At 34.2% G+C, this 24,240-nt stretch overlaps 1 protein-coding gene across 1 annotated transcript in view; it reads left to right on the forward strand.

The window, feature by feature from the left end:
- The window catches only part of LOC143240280 (mitochondrial potassium channel ATP-binding subunit), an 88,834-nt gene that overhangs the window by 16,415 nt on the left and 48,179 nt on the right, over positions 1-24,240 (forward strand). The window contains 4 exon segments of the mRNA XM_076482477.1: positions 2,969-3,044; positions 3,047-3,113; positions 6,820-6,895; positions 13,990-14,130. Of these exon segments, the coding sequence (XP_076338592.1) occupies positions 2,969-3,044; positions 3,047-3,113; positions 6,820-6,895; positions 13,990-14,130 (360 nt within the window).

Raw genomic sequence — 24,240 nt, forward strand, 5'->3', positions numbered from 1 at the left:
CCTTGATCTTATACCTTCTCATGACATTCACCTCCTATCAAGAAGGATGTTTGTTCATCTCCTGGGTTTTAATCTCTTCTTTTTATCATTCTAAAAAGAATGGATAATGGCATCTTATTGTCAACCTTTCTTTTTTCAACCACTGATAGTTCTTCAATTCAAGATAGAGGGGTTTCTTCCTTACTTAATTTTTTTCCCTTCGGACAGTTTATAACACAACCAATGACTTGTATATGTTTTTTGCACATTCCTATTGACTTATACTCATGATATTACCGTTGATTTGTTCACCAAAATTAGATGTATCATGTTTGATTTTTCCTTGTCAACATAGTTTCAGCTCAAAATGTCTTCAACTGAGTCATGGGGCATTAGCTCACCATTTCCATAGTCTTAAACTTTAGTTCCATTTTTATATGGATGATTGGCTCCTCATTTTATCACTTGAAGCCTTCTTATTAACCAGCTCACTTCTTCTCCAAGCTGCAACTCCTATCTGGTTTCTTTGGGCAAATGACAACCTTAGTAAGGTTGTCCATACTATTATTTAGGACCTGCAGAAATCCTTGACCTCTTATTAGATATACCTTATTTATCATTCTTATTTGTAGTCATCACAGATCTGATTTTTTATGCACTGGATGCCACTTATTCTTTATTTTACAGATCTTTTATGACTTCATTACCAAAATCATGGATAGCTTGGGATTGTTATTTTATTATTTCTGTTGATCTCCACCCTATATGATTGTTCTGCCTGATTTTATGTTCATTTCAGGTAGTCAGGTGTTCATTATCGTGAAACGTTCCTTTTTGGGGTTATCTCGTTTATTTTTGCCATGGGACCCATAATTTTCCACAAACCTTTCATCTATACTCGTGGCTTTATCAACTCATCTGGATCATCATTCTTCCCTGAATGGAGTTGCTTACAGGCTGTGCCATGTCACTTCATATCAAATTCACAACTTGATTCATTCTATGGCCTTGCACTTTTGACATTCTTTGGATGAAATCATACATTCTGCAATGTGGATATTACATAACATCATCATTTCTCATTTTCTCCACTGTCTGGATTTTGCTTCCATTCAGCCACCATAGTTTAATCTATTTACTATTTTTAATGATAAGGTTCTTTTTCATTTCCTTGTTTGTTTGTACTAATAATCTCATACACATGTCGTAATCCACCCAGTAGCTAGTATTACCTCACATAATGTACTTATTTCTGTGAACCTACATCCTTTCGGGGTTAAAAAAGTGTTAAACCTATTCACTCTGGTTCCAGTGTGTGTGCCTACAGTTGTGATGGGATTATTTGCAAGACTAATGATATATATTTGTATATTGATGCTCATTACAGACCATCCAGGAAGTACCTGCTCTCTTTCCTGGCTTACACATGCTGACTTTTATCAATTTCATGGTAACTCATTATGTTTTCTTCACTAAAAGACCTTTACAGTGGTTAGGTACAATAAGATATGGGCACATGTAAGGGGCACAATTACCCTCTTCCCCAGTCTTTGAGTACAGTATGGGAGAACTTTGCCATCTTCAATTCCTAATCATTCAATAGCAAGAAAGAATCTTAGTTTACATTTCTATATGTAAGATAAGTAAATTATATGGCAGAACATATACCAAATTGTACAATCTGACTATTGCCCTAGTCACCATGCACCTTGTGTCTGTCCAACCTATTGTGTGCAAATGCTTGGTTGTTCATGAATTTTTCAGCCCATCGATGTGACACAGTGGTTCATTTTTGCTTTTATATTTTCATCTTGGCAAAGAGTATATCTAGCCTGAGTAGCATGCTGTTTCTCAAGAATGTTGACCTTCTAGTAAACCCAATTATTTGGTGTCATGGTCCACTTCTGATGTCTTCTCTAAAAAGTATTTATCTAGGTTTAATCTTTTGCAACAATCCTTCCACATTAATGTGAGATTCTAGCTATTGTGTGAAGAGAGATAAGTCAACCATTTCAGAAGGTAATATTTTCTTAAACTGAAAATATATTTCCAATAGATACTTAATTCTCTTTATACCTTCCCACCCCACTACTTTGCACATTATTCTTGCTTTTTTGATGAAGGAAGTTGATTTCAAGTGCATGTGCTTTTGAAGATCTGCTGCATATGGAGGATGTGTTGCCCTCCTGTTGATGGAGGGTTGGACAGATGGTTGAAATTCTAATTTTTTTTTCTGAAGGTTCACTTTGTATTGTTAAAAAAAAATCTGACATTTATATTAATCTGTTAACAGTAAAACTACAGATCATTAACCTGTGCAGTAGAGTACTACATACAGTACCTTGATTTGTAATTGTTTCCTACCACAACTATGTACAGGTGTAAAATTATATGTAATGTATAATATTATTTGTTCTGTGGTTACTTCTGTATTTACTGTTAATTGAAGTTAGAGAGAAAAGTGAATAAACTAGTTTATGTAAATTTATTTAGTATGTAAAAATTTTGACACATAAATTAGTTTCATGTGATAATTATATGCAAAGAGTTTACAAATTAGCCGTATTTCTCCCATTTCCTTTTTCTCGTCATCAATTTGTTAGTGCTACTTTGGCATATCAACATTTTGTTATAGTTCTATTCTTAGTTATATCATAAAATTATTCTAAAATTAAATCAGTAATTGAATGTCCAAGTCATCTTTTATCATCTCAGTTAAGCATGAAAAATATTGCAAAATCAGCAAGATAATTCTTGGAATTTTGTTGAAACAAATTTTCCAATAAAAACTCATTTATTTGCAATTTAATTTACAAATTTCAGCAAAAACTTACCATATGAGTGACCTGCTATGTGTATTTTGTACAAACTTTTAAGAAATAATTTACTTTTTATGCTTAGTTTTTTTGTCTTTTAATAAAGGTAAACTGAATCCTTTAAATGCTTCAAATGTTGTTTTATCTGTTGATTTTCTTTATTTGTTCCCCAGAGTTTCTTTACCTTTGTGTACATTTCCACTCTGTCCTGTGCAGGAGAGAGATTAGCCTGTCGTATTCGACAAGAATTGTTGCTTCCATACTGAAGCAAGATGTTACATTTTTTGATGTACACAGAACAGGAGAAGTTGTTAGCAGGTAAGGCTTAAACTTAAAACTTACTACTTATGAACACTTTTCAAGAAACAGTTGTACTTGCATCACTAACCAGATAATTCTACTTTTCTACTTTCTTTTACACTTTTATTAATGGCTTTAAATGATTTTGTTGCAAAATATATAGAAACTATTGCTTATGAAACAGTTGATAACATAATAGTATTCCTGTTTGGCCTGTCACAACTAGGTTTTGTTAAAGTGTGAAAGTGAAAGATCAGCCAACATAATACTTTTTAACTGATTAAAGTCCAGTGTACTTCGAAAGTCATTATAAAAGTAATATACACTGTTTCAAAATCCATTTGTTTTGAAATAAAAAGAATCAAATCAATGGTGTCATTTTGAATGCTAAAAGGTTTCTTTTTAAATTTGTATATTTGTGTTTATGTATATACAGTACATGTATGTGTTGTGTATGTAATGTGTAGAATACAAGCTGAGACATGTATTTATAGTTTTAATATGAGGTACTGTTACAGTGTTGTGCAAAAGTGTTAGAACAAAAATCTAAAAATTTATATTTCAGACTACTTTCAAAGAACAATGGAAGGTAAGTCACAGGTGAAACATCAGATTGTATTAATCTTCGTAATTAGTACAACAGAAACTAAATGGAAGTGCTTGAGTTCAGCAAACATTTATTTTGTGTGTACCCCTTTGGCTTTAATAATTGCAGACCATCTTTCAGGCATTGTTGCAACATCTTTAAAGTGTCCTTTGGGACTTTACTCCAACTGCCTTTAATACACTCTCATAGAGTTTCTGTGGATGTAACTTTTGATTTTTTCAAGTTTTTGATCTATCATATCCCAGATCTGCTCAATTAAGTTGAGATCAGGGCTTTGTAGGGCCTGTTGTATAATTTGAATAACTCCAGCACCTTCTTTTTTTGCTAGGTAATTTCTGCATAAATTGGATTAGTGTTTAACACTGAAAAGATGTTAAATCAAAAACGTTCATTGAAATAGTTTGAAAATCATATATTAGTATTAGAAACTAATGAAATTTCTGTTAATGTGAAAACTGTGCATGCAGCTCTAATCCTATTTGTTGTACTATCACCAGAACATAATGAGAAAAATTAGAAGTGTACATGTGTAGATGTAAATGGGAAGTTGAAACATAAGTGGAAAGATTAAACTTAGTGTATGTCTATATAAGTGTTAGTGGGTAAGTTGAAATGTAATTCAAGTGGAAAGATTAGATCTAGTTTACATCTGCATAAGTTTTATTTTAAATTGTAAGAAAAACTATGGCCCACAGTATTACCACACCCTATCATCATGGCAAAATTTCTGTTTATCAGTACTTGCTTTAGTCAAATCACTTAGGATTCACTGCGTACATTTTCAAGAGGTCCGATCTTTTTTGACCATTTATTAGGATCAAATCTTTACCATGTCAAATATTCAAAGCTGTGACTAATTAACAATAATTTTGTAGCTAATGTTAATGTAGTAGTGGTGTGGACATCATTGTAAATGCTAAAATCTATCTTGGTATTACCCTATTGCAGTTCTTACTATAGTGCTACACAAAAGTTCCCCATGTTTCATAATGGTATAACACAGGAAAATTAACTCATTGCTACAAGTTGAAAGAAGCTGTTACACAACAGTGGGAAAAAGCATTAAGTAGGCATACCCCTTTCTTTGCTTTTAGGTCCCAGTTACTGAATGTGGTAACCAAACAAAATATTGTAGGATCAACAACTGTCTTGTTCACACACATTTCATGAATGTTTGAATATCATTGGGTATATCTTGAAGAAAAAAGGTTATAACAATGCTTCTGAATTCAAGACATTTAACTGATGTTAAAATATAATTAAAATGATGATTTGTGAATAATTCTGAATATATATGTATATATTTTTATATGGTGATTCTTTCTCTTATATTTTTTATCTGTGTGAACAATATACTGATGTTAAAAGATGAAATATACTAACTTACTTTTGCATTATAAAGATCAATTACAGAAGAATTTTTATTACCAGAGCTAAACTTTTGCCCTTTCAGTTTATTGCTGTGCAATCCATGCAACTAATAATCATTCATTCAGTTAATGCTGTTTATGCATAGTTTTTTCTTGTTTGTCACAAATTGTTCATGAACCATTGTTGAATTTCAACAAAACTACTTTTATATTTCACTTTTGTGGAGAACCACTAAATAAGTAGAAGCTTACTAATCAGTGAATGCTGTGAATTGTCACGTGTCTTAAGCAGAATGTGGAAGTTCTTCCAAACCTGTGGTGCAGCTGCTCAAATGTCTTAAGAAGATAAACCATCACCTACAAAATATGCAGACAACTGCTACACACTGGAACTTACATCACCAACTTGTATGCCAGTTACATGAGGCATGTTCCATTTGAACTGGAAAAAAAAAAACCAGCTTGAATGCATTGGTGTAAAGAACACATTCAATGAATCAGTGCTTTTGCATATGAAAATCCGGATCCAGTTCCAGTTTTATTTTTCTTCAGGAATATGATGCATGAGGAGGTATGATGTGGATAATAATAAGCTTTGACAGACACACTGAGCAATACATTTTGGAAAATAGCACTTTTAATGTTATACACCTGATGATGGGCCCAGCATGTCCAGGTGGTTAGGGTGCTTAACTTGCAGTCTGACAGTTACAGGTTTGAATTCCTGTTGCACCAAACATTCTCACCTTTTCAGCCATGGGAGTATTATTATGTGACAGTCAATCCCACTATTTGTTGGTAAAAAGTAGATCAAGAGTTGTCAGTAGGTGGTGATGACTATATGCCTTCCCTCTAGTCTTACATTGCTAAATTAAGGATGGCTAGCACAGATAGCTTTCATGTAGCTTTCTGTGAAATTCAAAACAAACACCACATGACACATTGTGCTTCCCTATTTTGGTACAGTTGGCTCTGATTTCAGACTAATGGATAATAAAGCTCATTATTACCATTCTAAAATTGTCAACACATTCTCTAAAGAAATAATTTATTGGAAAATGTTGCATGTTTACTAGTTCTAAGTCCCATCAAGCATGAGTAGTGTGATCTTGGAAAACATGTTACATCTTGCCAAGTGACTCAAGATAACTTGGATTCCTTTAACATAGATTTTAAGCATGTAACATTATTGATAGGCTATCTTTGAAGTTCATGATTCATTGTAACCGTTCTTCATATGGAAATTAAATGTCACTTATGAGAACAGGCAAAATGAACAATTGGTTACATATCATGTAATGTAATGGATTATCATTTACATTAAAATTATCTGGTAGGTGATTAACATCACTTTATAATTGTGGTTTTTAACTTTTCTTAATTAAAATAGTAATCTAGGCTATTCTTTAATTGTTTTATTCACAGTAAATATTCACAGTTGTTATAAGTGGAGAGAAATATATGGAAAGTATAGTTTTTAAACATTTTGTCAGTATTAGTGCTATGAGCGATCTCATAGTAAAGATTTAATTTAATTAGTTGAATTTTGCAGTTTAGATGTGACTTTCAAAGTAATGAAGGAGTGAGATTTATTGTATTCAGATTGTGTCTAAGGTCTATAGTAGTAGTTACTAATTTTCTTAGTTTGACTTTGGGAAATTATATATTCTGTTATTGGAAGTATTTACAAAGTACACAAACAAAACATTGTTTTGTATGCTTACATTCTAATAAATGTTGTTTACAGATTAACCATTGATGTACAAGATTTTAAAAGTTCTTTCAAAATGTGTATATCTCAGGGTTTCCGGAGCTTCACTCAGGTAAGAATTATTATTTTGTTAAATGTAACTAATCTGTGTATAGCTTACATGACTGCAATTCTAAAATGATATCTCACTTCTACACACAGAATAGCTTAATCTTTTATATGTTTGCCTTTGAGACTTTCATGCTACTTGCCTTGAGCTGACTGCCACTTAAAAATCATGTATTTAACTCTGAACAGTATTAGTCCATAATATTATCATTGTGCTACAACAGTCCTTGATGTTTAGGAGGGCATTACAATCTCCTTGTGCAGTAACTCCACTTTAGCACTTGCATTTCATGTAACTTCATTATTTTTCTTGGTATTTCTTGAACAAATGTGTTATTTTTCATTGTTGTTGAGTTATACAAGATATTTTTTATATTGAATGGTATTCTGTTTTTATTCAGGTTAACCACATTTTCTGTTGATTACTGGAGTACAAAATAAAATTTTTGTTTTTACTCTCTGCTTACCAGTTACAAATTCTCAGAGGATGATACATTCTACTTCATCCTTTGATGGTGATGAAGTTACAAACATGTGACCTTTGTTTACAGTGGCTTCTTTAAGGCTCACCTGTGGTAGACATGATGGTCATTGTTCAGTAGGTAGTGGGTTTCCTCATGCACACTGTGCCTTATCCTCCCATACATCCAGTTAACATTCCTTCTCCTCAGTTTGAATATGACCATGATGATGATTTTCATTGGCTGGTTCCCTCATAAGGGTTTGCTCTAAGTTCTACTTTATTTGTGAAAGAAAATCCTCAACCATCCAATTTCCAAAGTCTTTTTTTTTTGTATGGTTTTACAGTATGTTCTTTATTTCTTCTCTTTTATCTTTTGATTCCTCCCATTATTTACTTCATCCCTCCTTCCTATTGCATCTGATATTAGAGTTCATGTAGTCTTGTTTTTAGAACAACTATGTACCCATATGCCTCATTCTCCTCATTTGGATTTTGACTATTCTTCTTTACTATTTCTTGATTCCATGTCTTTAGAATCTTTTCCACATGCTTAAGGGTGGAATCATTAACTTCTAAAAACCCTTTCTAATGCCTAATATTCTCATCTTTACCTCTTTGTTATCACCCTCCTATGTTTCCTCTTGTTTTTCCACTATTTCTGAGGCACTTTATTGTGGTGTGGATGGGTTTTTGGGAGAGGTTTGTTCTTTAACTTTTACTACTTTGACCTGTACTACTATTTTTTTCTATTTCTCCTTATTTGGTTCAACTATTGTTGTGATTTTTTGGATCAGAAAACTCTACTCAGCTGCCTCACTCTTATAGCTGTGATTGTTGTTGGGCTTCTTTTCACTCTGAGTCCTTTGAAAATGTTTTTGATACATTGGAGACACAGGCCAAATTTCCTACTCTTGTTCTGCTTCTTGCCCACCACTTCCAGATGTCAAGGGTAGTACTTGTTGGTGACTATCCTGTTGGGTTTCTGTTTTCAGCTGACATGTGGGTTCTTCAGTTCCTTGCTCATAACATTTCTCTTCTCTTCTTCCCCTTCTTTACTCCTGTTTCTTTTCCTCTTCCCTCAGAGCTCATTTATCTTCAGCATCTTGAAGATGTGGTTGTGGATCTCTTGGGCAAGGACATATTCAAGAGAATATTTGCTACTAATTCAAGTTATTACTTTTACTTCTTTATAGTCCTCAAAAATACTATGGATCAATGTCCAGTTATTGACCTGTCATCTCTGATCATTTTTTTATCTTTTCTGATTGCCCTGTCTTCCACACAGTTTTTTTGCTTTGTTATCCATACTAACAGTTCTGTCTCTTTTTTTTTTTGGCATTGTATTTGTTTCTCACATCTTTAATCAAGTTGTGAGGACATTTGTCTGCCATATTCACAAGCTGGAGCTGAGGTTCCATTATAATGTGGATGATTAGCTTCTCCTTACCCCTTCTTCCATGCCTCCATTTTTCTGCTGGAGTTTGTTTATCAGGATTGATTTGTCAAGCTGTACAGGTTTTTTCTTTTGCCTACCCAATATTGGTTACCTTTGGTTGTGTTCTTCAACTCATATTTTGGAGAGATTTAGCCTTTACCACTTCTCATGTGAGCAGTAGACACTGGCTTTCTTGGGTTGCACTTGCATGTACCTCTTTCAATGGCTATCATCAGACTAGTAGAAACTTTCTCAGAGTTTTTGAGGGGCATGATAAATCAGTAACATGGTGATCACCTCTTTGTCATCTCTCCTAGGCAGGATTTTTATCTTTGATTTGGATGTGTCTCTGACCAGTGATGTGACTTTAGGCATTCACTCCACATCAACATCATTAAACATCTTAAAGTTCATCAGGCATATTTTAGTTTTTTACTTCTTGTGAATCAGTTGGTCAGGATCCACTTCAGCAAATCCTTGGTTATTTCTTACATCAGGTGCTAGGGGAGTGCCCTTTCTAACACTCATTGCTTCCATACATTGGATCTGCTGTTTCAGGCTCATTACTATTGAGTACATTTCATTGGTTGTCATGTTCTGAGAACTCTAAACCCAGTGGCAAATTTTCTCTCTTGGCTGGAAAAGATTCTACCCATGGAGTGATTTCTCCACCCTCAAGCTTTTCATTAGGTTTTTTTCTCAGTTGGGTATGACTTTTATGGAGTCTTTGCCACTCCTCTCAGTGTGAAGCTTCCACTCTTCTGGTTCCAAATTTCTCATCCTTGCCTTTTGCAATGAGTTCAGTTTAATGTACACTGGTCCCTCTACATGTTTGCACACACTTAAGTATTTGCACTGTAACTTCTGATACAGCATAAGTATTTTTACAAAATTTGGTGGACGTTTAATAAAGACTACAATTCTTTTGTACACAAAAAATCAGATTTTTTAGTGAAATACTTTTCTAAATGTTTTTTTGTCAAAATATCAAATCTATTTCATTACTAGTCTGAGTGCAAAGTGACTTCATATTGTGATTAATAAAAGAACTGTTTTTGTCCCAAAAATCTCAAATATTATGTGCATAATATCTAAAACCTAAATACATTTCAAACGTTTGTTTTCAGTAACATTTTATATTTTCTGTTATTTTCTAACTTCAAATATGTGGTGTCTGTTGTTTGATTAACCTTTTATCCATTATAAAAAAAAAAAAAAGGAAATAAATAGAAATTATACTTGTGCTTGAATGACTGCATATTACAATATGAAAATACAAGTGTTCAGTGTAAGTAACTTAAGTTTGATAAAGTTGTATGTTTATACATATATATTTATTAATTTTTATTACACTGACCTTCCAGTCATTCCTAGCTAACATTAAATAACTTGTATTCATGCAGTGCATATTAAGTCATGTATTCAGTAATATAAAACTGACCTTTAATCTTACTATTCAGGAATAAATTATTAAACTTATTTTTCTTAAAATATAGAACAATAATTCAAGAATGTGTCTCAGAATGGCCAGTATGGGTATTAACACTGTTATTAATAAAGTAGAGAACAACGTTTCAACCTTTCTAGATGATATTTAGGTTAACAACAGGTTTTGTTAACTGTTCTCAGCTTTATTAGTTTCTTATTTTATTTTCTAGCTTATTAATATTGGTAATTTGAATTCCTAATTTGTATGAAACATAGATGTAGTATTTTGACCTCACAAACATCTAATTTTGAACAGTGTTGCATTCAACATACCATGTGACTCACTAAAATCGATATTTAGATGTGTTTTTTAATATTTACTTTTAAATTAAGAAATTAACTCATACATAATATTAAAGTTTGGATTACAATCTACAATTTGATTCCATATGTATTTACATAAATTCATAAAATAGTAGTTCAATAAAAGCCAGCACACTTGATGACATGACCTTTGATCCATAACCCATTGTGAAAGGGTTAATGCTCTCAGTCAGAACTGGATCCTCATCACTTTCTTTGTCTCCTCCCTCATGTTCTTGCCTTAGATACAGTACATTTTGTTGGGTCTTCTTGGTAATGACTCTGTGGCCTACGAATTTCTAGTTTCCTTCCCTTTGTTAGGTGGCAACAAGGCTTGTTCTTGTTTTGCCCAATCCTCCTCCTGATGGCCCGGCATGGACAAGCTCGTTAAGGCTTGCGACTCGTAATCTGAGGGTCGTGGGTTCGCATCCCCGTCACGCCAAACATGCTCGCCCTTTCAGCCATGGGGGCTTTATAATGTGACGGTCAATCCTACTATTCGTTGGTAAAAGAGTAGCCCAAGAGTTGGCGATGGGTGGTGATGACTAGCTGCCTTCCCTCTAGTCTTACACTGCTAAATTAGAGACGGCTAGCACAGATAGCCCTCAAGTAGCTTTGTGCGAAATTCAAAAACAAACAAACATATCCTCCTCCTGTATTAATCCAACTCTACAAATTTCTTTTTCACCCAAGGGCTGTTATCTCTTCATCTTCAGATGCAAGATTTGTCCAGTCCATCATCTTCAGAGCAGGTCTATGATTGTGTAGCCATCTTATCCCATACTATTTTACCTCCTTTTTCCATTTGTCTATAGAATTAGTAACCTCTGCCATTTCCATTCTCCATGATGTCCTTTCATGACCCATCTTTTGGCCTTTTTTTTTTTGTTTGATTGTTCAACCATGTTTTGTTGCTGGTATCCCTTCCACTTTGCTGTGGTCCTTCTTCTTCACCTGACTCTCATGCTTGATTGGAAAGTTAATGCAATTTTAATTATTCTTATGTGACCTGTTCCAATCATTGATTTCTTGTCTTTAGATTATTTTTCTCTGAAAACACTTCCTTCTCCTTATAACCTATGGTAATCATTTTTTAGATATATTTACCACTGATGCTTTCTGCACTTTTTTAAATTGTATTTATTTACTTGCCTACCTTGATTTGACTTTCTCCCTCCACATACTTCAGCTTCTCATGAAAGTGATTGTTCTTTTTTTCCTGTCTCCCCATCTCCCTACCTTCTGTTTTTAACCTTTCTGTTGATTCAGTCCCAACTTGTCTTCTGTGTCCACTTCAAGCCGTTCAGTGTTATTTGGTAGATACTCTTACTTTTCAGGTTTTCTACCATTGTCTCCTTTTCTTTTCATATCCCTCTTTATTCAGGGGCTTTCATCTACTACCTTTACTAGATAGGTCAACTGGAGTATTCTTTCCTGAATACTTGGGGCGTACAGGAGTTTTCACATTTTTCCACATCAAATTGTCACCTCTCTCAATCTTTTGCATTTCATTTTTGTTGACCATTGAACTAAATTCTTCAAGGTGGCATGTGACTGACTCAGTGACTCTCCAAATGTTTGTCTTGCATTGTCTTCAACATCTGGTTGTTTTGTCACCTACAGGTTTTTGACTGTCTCTACTTGCTCTTCAACAGTACCCACCTTCTATGAGAAGGTTAAGTATGTTTTATTTTTAATACCCTTTTTCTTTCATAGAATTCTGCCAGGTGGCTAGTGTTGCCTCCCAGAGCATGCTTATATCACAAAATCAACATTGGGCTGAGATTGATAGAAAGTGTTCAGTCCATCTACTCTGACAATGTTAGTGCCCACTGTTGAGATGGAATGTTTTGCAAAAACACTAGAGGTATTCTCCTAATATTAAAACTTACTCATTACCTGATCCAGATAATACAATTCAACAGTCTATGGCTTACCATCATTTAAAAATAAATTTTTGCAATAATTCTTTGCAGTATCTCCTGTAAAAGACCTTACCAGAAAGTCTTTAATGGGGATCTTAGCAGTTTTACAGGTCTCCCCACCATGAACTTTCCACCCCCCTCCTTTTAGTTTACTGTAGGAGATCTTTATTACCAATTTCTAGCCAGTGGGATGGTGGTGGATCTTGGAAAGTTCGTCACTGATTGTGCACAGCACTGGTTGGAAGTTGGTCAGTGGTGACAATATCAGTGTAGTGTATGTCACCCCTCAAACAGCTTTCCTCCTGCAATGAGAGTAGGTCCATTTAATTGAGGTATGATGCATTCTATACAGTTCGATCACACCTTAACCTCACTTCTTAGCTCTTCAACCATCTGTGTGTGTGCAGATGGGTGGTTGATCATAACCTGTTTCTGACCATCCCTGTAACACACTTGGGACTTTTATGTATTTTCCTCTGATTCTTTGTGAATGATGAATATACCCTGGTCGAGATGGATGCACCCCTTGTCCCTGTGTAGCCTCCTACTATTAGGATCACACTCTATAGGCTTCTTGAGTGTTTTCTGAAGGTAGTTTGTCTAGGTTTAATGTTTGCACTGGCCCCCTCTACTATTTTAAATGTGGAGTTCTATCTATTTTGTGTGTATAGATAAGGTATCATCTTGAAAGTTAATATTTTCCTTACTTGAAACATACTACCTAACACTTTTCCACCCATCCTCCTTACTTCTGGTGCACATTTTTTTATGTCTCATCTAAGAATGATGTTTTGTGAGTGCAAGTGCTTAAGGGAATTTACATCACAGGGAAGTTTTGTTATCGTTCTATAAGTGGAGGCCTATTGTTGCACGATGATGACATCATGTACTAATGCAGTTCATATTAAACATGATTTTCAGGTGTGAGTTACTTAAGGCTAGTGACATAAAAAATGTCATAAGTAGACATGCAGGAAAAGCTGTTGTGTTAGTGGAGGTAAGGATTTACAAGAAATACATTTTCTTGTAAGGTAAATGTCTATAATTGGTGGTAAATTAAATTTCAGGAATATTATGTTTGCTACACTGAATGTGAATATATGATAAAATTACATTGGCTTAGTAACATGGTTGCTTGCTGACAAAAAGTATGGTGTATTTTTTACTCCTACTGTGCCATTTTTTAATTTTTCTTACTATTTAATTTTCTTTATTGGAGTGAATAAAACTTTTATCTGTAAGTATAATCAAAGCTATTTTTAGCACTGTTTGAGACTATGGAAACTTCAACTTGTTAATTGCTTACCAAATAATGGAGGAAATTTTATATGTAAACTTAACTATACATGTTGTTTGAGCTTAGTTATGATAATCTTTTGAAAAAAAAACTGCCTTATACAAAAAGGGATAAAATTATATTGTCTTAAGCTTTATGCTTGTAATATTTTTTTCAGTTATTTATAGTAAAGATAATTTTGTTTCAGACAGCTGGTTGTGTTATTTCTTTGTACTTGATATCACCGAAGATGACAGCAATCATGCTGGTAGCTGTACCTGCTATTATACTAACAGGGACCACCCTTGGAGCTATTCTAAGAAGGGTTTCCAAATTGGCTCAAGAACAGGTATGATTATTGCATTTTAACTCTTTCATGTCTAGATAGGTACAATGTATCATGAGGGTAATATTGCACCGTGGATTTATGAACATTATAGAAAATAAATTTATAGTGATATTTCTAAACAATAGAAAAATAAAATACTTCAGAGTTGAAATTAAATTTATCATATAGAAAAGTTTCATATTTGAAAAAAAAAAAAAATCACAATGCAGGATTTTGGGATAATTTCAGTGAACTCTCAACAAAACCATTAGTTTCAGTTAATTTCATATCACCAAACTCAGGTTTCCTCACTTTGTTGCAGTCTATTTTTGAATCCCTACTGAAATAAAAGTCTTTGTGTCTCTTACATGTGTAAAGAATGGGGAAAATAGTTTTCATGACATGTTTACATCTTGGAAACTATAATTTCTTGAAGCTGCTATACAAGCAAATTACATCACACTATGACAACTGAGGTTGAAAAACAGTGATTGTCTGAAAAGAAATAAAATTACTCTTTTCTTCAAATTACAATGATAAATTAGTGCTTTTTGGTTACAAATTATTATGGTTTTCCTCCTGACAGAAAGTAGATGCTATATTATGCAAAAAAAAGATGCTTATAAAACATTTTTGCTACAATGAAAGTCCCCTCAAAGTGGATCTCTGTACATGGTAAGGGTACCTCTCAGAGAAAGTTTTGTTTTTACAGTTTACCTCCTGTTGGATTGAAACATCCACTCATGCTTGTCGTATGTGGTGACTCATGAAGTGAAGGAGAGGATCCTGGTGGTTCAGGGGCCAAACTTTTGTCTTGAATTCCTGTAGATGGGTGACTTTGGGGTGGTCTCCCCAGGGGCAATTGACTGGTCCACTTAGGCTAGGGTCAACCAAGTATTAGGGTTGGACATTCTCAGGTTTTATGGACATTGTGTCTGAAACTTTTGTTTGGGTATAGTGTTCATAAAATGCTGGTGTTACTGCAGTGCCCTTTTTTGACATTGCAGTGTGTCCCCTTGTAGGACTTCATGGTGAGTGGGTGGGAATATTGGGTACTGTATTCTGTTTATTATGGATACCCTTATCCAAGAAAAAAAAATGAAAAACAACTATATATGGACGACTTTGTTACACAGTCACCATCACAATTAGATTCTACACCTAAAATTCTAATTTTGCATTCATTATCTCAAAAATCCTTTTTAATGTTCAGAAGGGATAAGAGGGGCTTGCTGCTTCTTCCAAGTCAGTCAGAAAGTTGTGATCTAGAGACTTCTTGGTAGAAACATCTACACCACTACATACCAAACTCTTTCTGAAATTGAAGGTCATCGAGGCTACTCTCCATGCTATTTTGAATATTTTAAGAGAAGTTATGGTTGTGAGGGGTTTGAAGAACATTTCAGAGTCAATCCTTTCTGTTTTTTTCAGCCAAGAGGTTTTGGCAGTGTGCTGTATCTCTACTCATAAAGATGGAATAATGCTGCCTACAAATGTTCTTAATTAGATGTTTACATTGCCACATCCACATGCCACCATCAAGGCAGGTTACTTGAAATGTAAAGTATGGCCACAGAAGACCTTCTAATAAAGAAAAACTATGTGGTCACAAACCAAAGGTTGTTCTCAACTATGTGAAGAGTCTTTTACCCTCTGTGGTTAAGAGAGTTGATGAGTCCACCTAAATAAAAATGGCCACATTGCTACAGCAGAACTGTTGAAGTTTCCATTTTAATATACATGAAATTAGGATTTGATTGAAACACTGACTTAAAGTGTCAATGATAGAAGCCATTTTAATATACATGAAATTAGGATTTGATTGAAACACTGACTTAAAGTGTCAATGATAGAAGCCTTTCTCAAGCAAATACATCTTTTGTCTGTATTACTTGACCTTGAAAAGGCTTATGATACTACATGAAGGTATGTCATTTTGAGACTTCCATTCATATCGATTGCATGGCTATTTACTCACTTTGAAAAAAAAAATTTTAATAGATAGGCAATTCCAAGTGTGTGTGGGCTCTATGCTTTTTGATTCTTTTACACAGGAATTTGGAGTCTCTCAGGGCTGTGTCTCAAATGTCACACCTTTCAATGTGAATATTAATGCCATCATCATACAACTTTCTTCTACTGTTTCAAATTTACTTTTTATCAACAACTTCCACATCACATGTCAGTTGTTGAGCATGAAGTTTATTGAGTGGCAGCTTTAAACTGCCCTCAGTTGTTTACTGAAATGGGCCACAGTTAATAGTTTTGCTTTTGTTTTTCTAAAGCCATTTTCATGCATTTTTGCCACCAATAGGTTATACACCCCTATCTCGAGTTCCATCTCAGTGATGTTGTTCTTCCCGTGGTGCACGTGGCAAAGGTTTTTGGGCTTTACTTTGACCATAAGCTTATCTTTATTCCACACATCAAGCAGGTACAGATCAAATGTAGAAGAATACTGAACATTCTCTGTGTCCTCTCTTCCAGCTTTTGGGGAGTGGATCAATGTTCTGTGCTAAAGATCTATCATGCCCTTAATTGATCCAAATTGGACTTATGGTCTGTGTTATATGATTCTGCCAGGACCTTGGCCTTGAAGATGATGGACCTTATTCACCATCCAGGGCTTTCTGCACTTCTCCAGTCTAAAGTTTGTACACGGTCTCACAAACATTTTGTGCACCTCCACTGTTTGCAAATTTTATTTACTGTTTGCTTTAAAGCTTCAATCTTTACAACAGCATTCCACCTGGGGTTATGTCTTTCGTCTTCAGTGTGCCACGCTATTTCAGAATAGACAGTCTGTCATTGTTCCTTTTGGCCTTTGTGTCCATGTATAGCTGGCTAAGTTGGTTCTGTCCCTAGATGACATTGTTGTTACCACTGGTCAGCCTATCCCACCATGCCTGTGACCTTTCCTTGAGTCATCTTAGAAAGGCAGATACTCCCAATTGGAAGTACCACCTTCTATTAGCCCAGTGGTTTTTAATCTTGTTGGAGGTACTGAACCCCGGAAGTTTTATGCTTGCATTCACTGAACCCTTCGTAATTGGAAAAATAAAATATGATTTTTTTCAAATTCAAAACATAAGTAGATATTTTATTAGTGCACAAAATTAACCATGTATTAGTTGCACACAATATCACTGTGTTCAAAGAACAAAACCAACAAAACACGAATTTCACACAAAAACAAAAACATAGCTCAATGAATATTTACTGCAAATCAATGTGACTTTTGCTGTTGCCTTTCAGAGACAAGTTCAGAAATGCACGGCTTCACCTTGGCAAGTGCCACTCTCACATCATTTTTGCAGCAAAGTCTGTTCCTTTTCTTCGTTTTTATATTTACCATCCTCGAAAAGGATTGCTTGCAAAGATACGTTGTAACAAACGGTATGAGTATCTCAAGAGCTTTCATAGCAATAAGAGGGTACGCTATGATTTGGTGACACCAAAACGTTGACAGCATTGTTGTTCTGAAAAGTTGCTGTTGAACCTGGCTCTGCCGATGTTCAATGTTTTCGTCGAGGTACTCATCATTGACATCTGCTGTCGCAATACTAAATGTGAACAGCTGTTTCACCCATGCTGGATATGACTCTCTGGCAGGGAAGTATCCATCTAGAGACTTTGCAAACTCATGTAAGTGCATGGCAATTGCTTGCTTCAGTTCCTTGGATATAGAAATGTGTCCAATTTCAGACATCTTCGATCTTACTTACATAGTCGTCCAGCAGGGGAAAGTTTGCCAATTTATCATTCTCTGTTCGACGTTTCCATCACAGTGGCTTTTTTGAAAAGCCTTCAGGTTTTCTTCCACTTTGATGATGTTGACTCCACTGCCCTGCATTTATTGATTGAGATGATTGAGAGCATTGAAGATATCGACCATGTACGCTAAAATGAGATTGAACTCAGATTTATTGAAGCAATCTGCATGACAATGTTGGTGCTCTCAAAAAACAGGGCTACTTCTAATCAGTGATGACGAGAACTTCTACACGCATGGCAAAAACACGATTCGGCACCTTTCCCCAGGATAACCACTGAACATTAGAATGGTACAGAAGTACCTCAAATTCAGAACCCATTTCATTATGCAGCTCTTTGAAGATGTGGTGCTTCAGGACACTATTTTGCACAAAGTTCACACATTCCACTACAATTTTTAATACTTCTGCCAGTTTTGAAGGCAAGGTTTTTGTTGCCAATGCATGCCTGTGCAGAACACAGTGCATTACAATGATAAGTGGTGCATCGGCTTTCATCAGCACACCAAAACTAGAGTTTCATCCCAGCATGACTGGAGCTCCGTCTGAACAAACTGCAGAAACCATATCCCATGAAAGATCGTTGTCTCTGAAGAAGTCATCCACAAGTTTCTTCACATCGGCTGCCTTAGTTGTTGTTGTAAGAGGCTTACATAATAAAAAATCTTTTATCTTGTCGTTCTTCACATAGCTTGAAATCATGAATACAACAAGCTGGCTTAGATTTGGATAACTTATTTTCAAGCTTTTCCAGCGCCATCTTCAACACAGGTGGTTTTACCAATGGTGTGTGGTTTGCTCTGTTTTCGTCGAGTATGTCTGAAGACTGAATTTTGCTGGGCTTGAAATCAGATCTGCAACTACTTGTGCCAAGATGTCATTGCTCATGTCATCTTTTCTGCTGCTGATAGTGTCATTTGAAAGAGGAATTTGGGATAACTTATTTTCAGCAGCTTTTTCCAGCATGATATTTGCCATCTTCAACACTGCTGGTTTTATCAATGGTGTGTGGTTTGCTCTGTTTTGTGATCGAGTATGCAACTTCATACAATTCTCTGAGGATCGGTTTGTCGATAGGTACAAAGCCAAGAACAGACAAAGTAGCCTTTTCATCGAACCTGGCTCTCTTTACCTTGAATTCAGCAAGTGTTGTGTTCTTGTTTCCCATCTCCATGCAGTTTTAGGGGATTGTTATCTTAGTTTTACGGTGCTAGACTAGAATTGCAAAACTTGGCAATGCAAATCATGCATTGAGGACGCTGACTCCCATCATGTTCCGTTATACATGTGAATTCATATTGTATGTGTTTGTCTGACCACTTTCTGTTTTTGTTTGACATACTTCGCATGAAGGGATTGAAAAATTAGGAAAAAAATCACAAATGACGCATGATTACTACAGTCACAAGTTGACTGCTACATGCACAAAGTTCCCTGCAGCACAGATATTAAGGCCAAGTGATGTGACATGATCAGCCGCAGCCATTGATGGCCAAGTGGAGCATGACGTTACAAATCGTACAAGTGGGGTGAATGGAACGGACACACACACAGTGTGTGTGTCTTGACCTCTGCCGAATCCCTGAGACTGACTCACCAAATTTCTGGGGTTCGATTAAACCAAGGTTAAGAACCACTGTATTAGCCAAACATCTTTCAAATCATGCTTCCATCTAACGGATGGTTAGAGATAAGAGACTTTGTGGGCTCTGCTATAGAGTTTGTTGTGGTTTGGAGGTTCCACACATGATCCCCTCTGCAGTTTCTGTGTTTACTGCCAAATGATATGCCATTCCTTTTGCCCTGGATCATGTGGAATCTATGCAGTACGTGAATTGTACTATTTATACTGACTTGCTTAGCACTACTAGCCCTGGAATCTCTTCACATGAGTGCTTACCCTCTTTTTGTTGATATACAAATCTGATTGGCACATTTTTTATTATCTTTTATTTTTGGCTAGTGTTTCTGGATATCAGACCATGTTGGTATTTGCAGGATTAAGCTTGCTGACACCACAGCTAAGTAGTCTGTTCTGGAGCTGTCACTGTTGTGCCTGTTCCATATATGGTCTTTGGTCCTTTATGAAAGGCTCGGCTCCACATCAGTTAGCAGTCAACATGGAGTGAGAAACGTGATAATAAGCTTTTTCTGTTGCTCTTTGGCCATCTTGTTTCCTTAAGGATTGGAAGGAGAAAGTTGTTCTGGCTAGGCTATGCAATGGTCAGAGTTTTTTTAACTCATCATTTCCTTATATATCTGGGATTGAAGTACCAATGTGTGGCCTTTGTGACACTCGAGCCACAATAGCCCATGTTTTATTGTCATGCCATCATCGTAACTTTAAATGACACCACCATTGTTTACATGATTTTATCATGGATTTACCCCTGATATTGGACAGTGTCATTGGCAATTGTGACACTGTTCAGCTTATTTGTAATTTAAAATTTTTAATTATATCTAAGATTTTATCCAAAAGTTAGTGATTGTTTTATTTTAACTTAATTGCTCTTTATATGTTTTGATCATTTTGCTCTCTTTTTTTACCAGTTGTTTGGTGCAGATAGCCTAGTTACTTTGTGCCAATAAATGCCAAATGACCAACCAACCAACTAATGACAGTTCTTACTTTTTGGTTTTATAGAACTTAAAGAATACTTCATCATATGTACTTATTTGAATTATGATGTTAAAGTACAATAAAAAAAGTTTTTTTTTTCTTTTATGAAGTATGATGAATTATAATTAGTTATTTGATGAAAAATGCTGTTAAGTTTTGCTTGCATTAGTCCATTTAGGCTTAAGTAACTGCTTGAATGGATGAGAAGATCACTGAAGGTACATTGATATAAATCAAATACATATACCAATATCAAACAAGTTTAAATATTGTTACCTTTATTAAATTATACCTTCTGATTAACAATTTACAAAAGTCAGAATTTTGGTATGAAAGAAAAGTTATTTTTATTGAACACCAGGGATCATAATAAATGAAATTGCATATATTTTTTGTAAGTTAGAACAAAAACTTACAGTTTTACTAACCAAAAATTATCAATGTAGGAAAGTTTGAAAACAAAATGTAGGGAGACATAAAATGTAGTATTTAGAATCTGCAACAGAGGTAAACATTTTAATTTATTTTTTCTCAGAGCTGTGAATTCCTACAAATGTCACATACAAAAAAAATTTTTTTTTTGCAATGCTGTAAAACAAACTATGGCCTACCCAGGTCTCACAAGAGTTAAAAAGGTAGTTTCCACTGAAATTTATTATTTCTGTGCATATTTAATATAGTAGTAGTAAATATTGTTGAAGATCAGCTAGATTAATAGGCTAAATATCTTGAAAATCTTTTTTTCTAATAAAAATGCAGGATAAATTACATTTCACTGTCAGTTTTAATTCTCTGTTGGTAAAACTTTTTTTGCAGAATTTCAGAGATCTTGTTTTTACTATTACTATTCCCTTTGACTTAACTGGTGAGAAATTGAATACTTCACCCTACAAGACATCACTGAGTTACAAAATTTTGTGAATATTTCTTAAACCTGTTGCTTAAAGTTAGAAACGCATTCAAATTATGTAGCTGAATGCATATGTTCTAGTTATGTTTCATTCATTATATTCTTGTAGATATCTTTAAGTTGTGACTTTAAAGAACCGAGATCTGAGATCAGGAATAGTTTCTTATGCATAGGCTCTTTTTCTTTTTCTCAACTGAAAAAAATGAAACATATTCCTTCATTTATTATATTTTACTTTGAAGTATTGTGACTACATGTCTTGCCATGATTTACCCTGCTAGTAATTTCAGTTGGGTATTTTTGGATCATCTCTTTTTCTGTGCATGAACAGTTTGTGTTAGCACTGTAAGTTTGCATATCATTACAACTGTTTTTGCCAAATCCAGTTTAAGTAAATAACAATGATAATAGTGGGTTTGTTTTTCTTCAGTTAAACTGGGTTTAACCTTGTGGTTAGTGTGTTTAGACTGGGAATCTGAGAGCCTAGCTCCAAGTGGCACAGTGGTATATCTGTGAACTTACAATGCTAGAAACTGGGTTTTAATACCCATGGTTGGCAGAGCAAAATGTTGCTTTGTGCTTAACTCCAGTCAATTAAACTGAGAGTCTATGTTCATGTTCTGTGGCCATAAAACTTCACTCTGCACTTTTTGGAGCTTATGGCTGCACTGTAGGAGAAATAGTTAAATTCAACTATTTGGCTAAATAAAAATAGCCAAGAGCTGTCTACATTCTCTGTAATCTCTCAGTTCAAAATTAAGATTGGTTCTGTGCAGGCAACCCTTAGGTAATTTTGCATTAATATTCTAATGAAATAAATTAACTTTTCTTATTTATGTTTTATTTCTCTGTTTTTGATATTCTTTTTTGCAATAGCTTATATCATTGCAATTGTTTCCAAGTTTTGACATACATGTAATTCTTTCTTAAAAATTAGGTTACAATAATTGTTTCTAAACAATAAAAAAATTATTGTATTATATAGATTTTTTATTGTTTTGTGTTTTGGATATTTTAATTTTTGGATACTTTTGATGAGAAATAATCTCATCAGGCCAGTCACATGTCTTAGTATGTTGTGTAGGTGTTTTGTAAGTTTTTATGGTTTCTTGTGGTGTTTATTATAAATATGAAAAAAAAAATCACACATGGTCCATATCTTAAAATCAGATCAGTTAACTAGAATATTAGAAATATTTGGCCTGTTATGCCAAATGTGGAAAAAGTGCTACAGCTACTGACAACAAAATATTTTTTTGTAATCTTTTTATTTTTATGTGAATTGTAGATCAAACTATATACAAAAACATTGTGTATTAAATAAACTTTGCTTTTGGTATTAAAAGCTGAATTCATATGTCATAGTAAATTAAACTTGGGAAAACTGGTACTGATAAAAGTAGCTAACTGTAAGTACAGAATAATAAAGTGCCAATTGTATAGTGAAATCTATTACCTGCATTTTATAAATACATACAATATCTAACTTTTTATGCATTTATTTTTCTTTATTTATTTTAACTCATTGTAATTGTTATTAGATTTTTAACATCTTTACAATATTTTTGATTGTACAATTATCTGTAGAAGAGAAAAAACTTGAATTCCTGTCATAAGTGACACATAATTGCACACAAATTTATATGAATTAGCAAACTTAATTCCAATTCCACTTCTCCAAATCAACATCAGAATTCAGCACTAATATATATATATATATATTTTAGTTGGTTTACCCATACAAATTACAGAAATTACTGAAAGGCTGATATGATATTAAAAACACTATTTGTTAAATGAATGTAAATGTAAAAGAAGTTAGGAATTAGCCTTATCAACATGGGATTGGTCCCAGGGACCAATCTTGCATGTATTTTGTGCTTGTTTTAGTTTACATGGATAACTTTAAAGTTAGTAAATTTATGTTAGCCCTTTTGCAATAGGTCACAGGTCAAAGTCTGTGCTATCACATTGTTAATTTGCATTCAAAATTTTATTGAGCTACTGTTTTTTGAATAACTTTGGAATAAATTGTAGATTATAATCCAAACTTTAATATTATATATGAGTTAATTTCTTAATTTAAAAGTAAATATTAAAAGAATAACCTAAATTTAGATTTTAGTGAGGCGGGTGGTATGTCGAATGCAGCAGTGTTCGAAATTAAATGTTTGTGATGTCAAAATACTAAGTCTACAGTTTTGCTCAAATTATGAACCCAAATTACTAATATTAACAAGCTAGAATATAAAATAAGAACTTGTATGTTTTGCTGAGATAAGGCTTATGTGTCCCTGTTCACCTCTTTCCATTTTTGGAAACGGTCCCTTGTACACACTTGCTTCAATATATTGCATGTGAATTACCAATTGCCAGCTATGAATGTGCACTAAGTGGTTTTCTTAGCCATTTTAATCTCTGAAAAGGCTACCACATTTTTTCAAACCAAGTTCCAAGAGTGTAGGCTGTGTGTTTTAGTCTGCTCAAAATTTCATATATTTTTTGAAAACTATGGAACTCTGTGGTATCACTATAGTTATTTGTGATTTTTTTTGTTATTCAACTGTATATACTAAGCCTAAACAAAATTTTGTTTGATATCCTCCACGTGTAAAATTTTAAAGGTCTAAGTAATCCGTGTTCAACAGCAATCAAGTACAAAGTTTGCAGCTAGAAGAGATAACTGTGTGCCTTACTTCTTGATTTATTGTTCTGTATTTTAAGAAAAAGAAGTTTAATAATTTATTTCTAATTAGTAATAATTTATATACATATGTAGTGTATAATAATTGGAATGTGACTATATTAGAAAGTACTAGTCCACT

Source organism: Tachypleus tridentatus, chromosome 2, assembly GCF_004210375.1.
Source record: "Tachypleus tridentatus isolate NWPU-2018 chromosome 2, ASM421037v1, whole genome shotgun sequence".
Classification (NCBI taxonomy): Eukaryota; Metazoa; Arthropoda; class Merostomata; order Xiphosura; family Limulidae; genus Tachypleus; species Tachypleus tridentatus.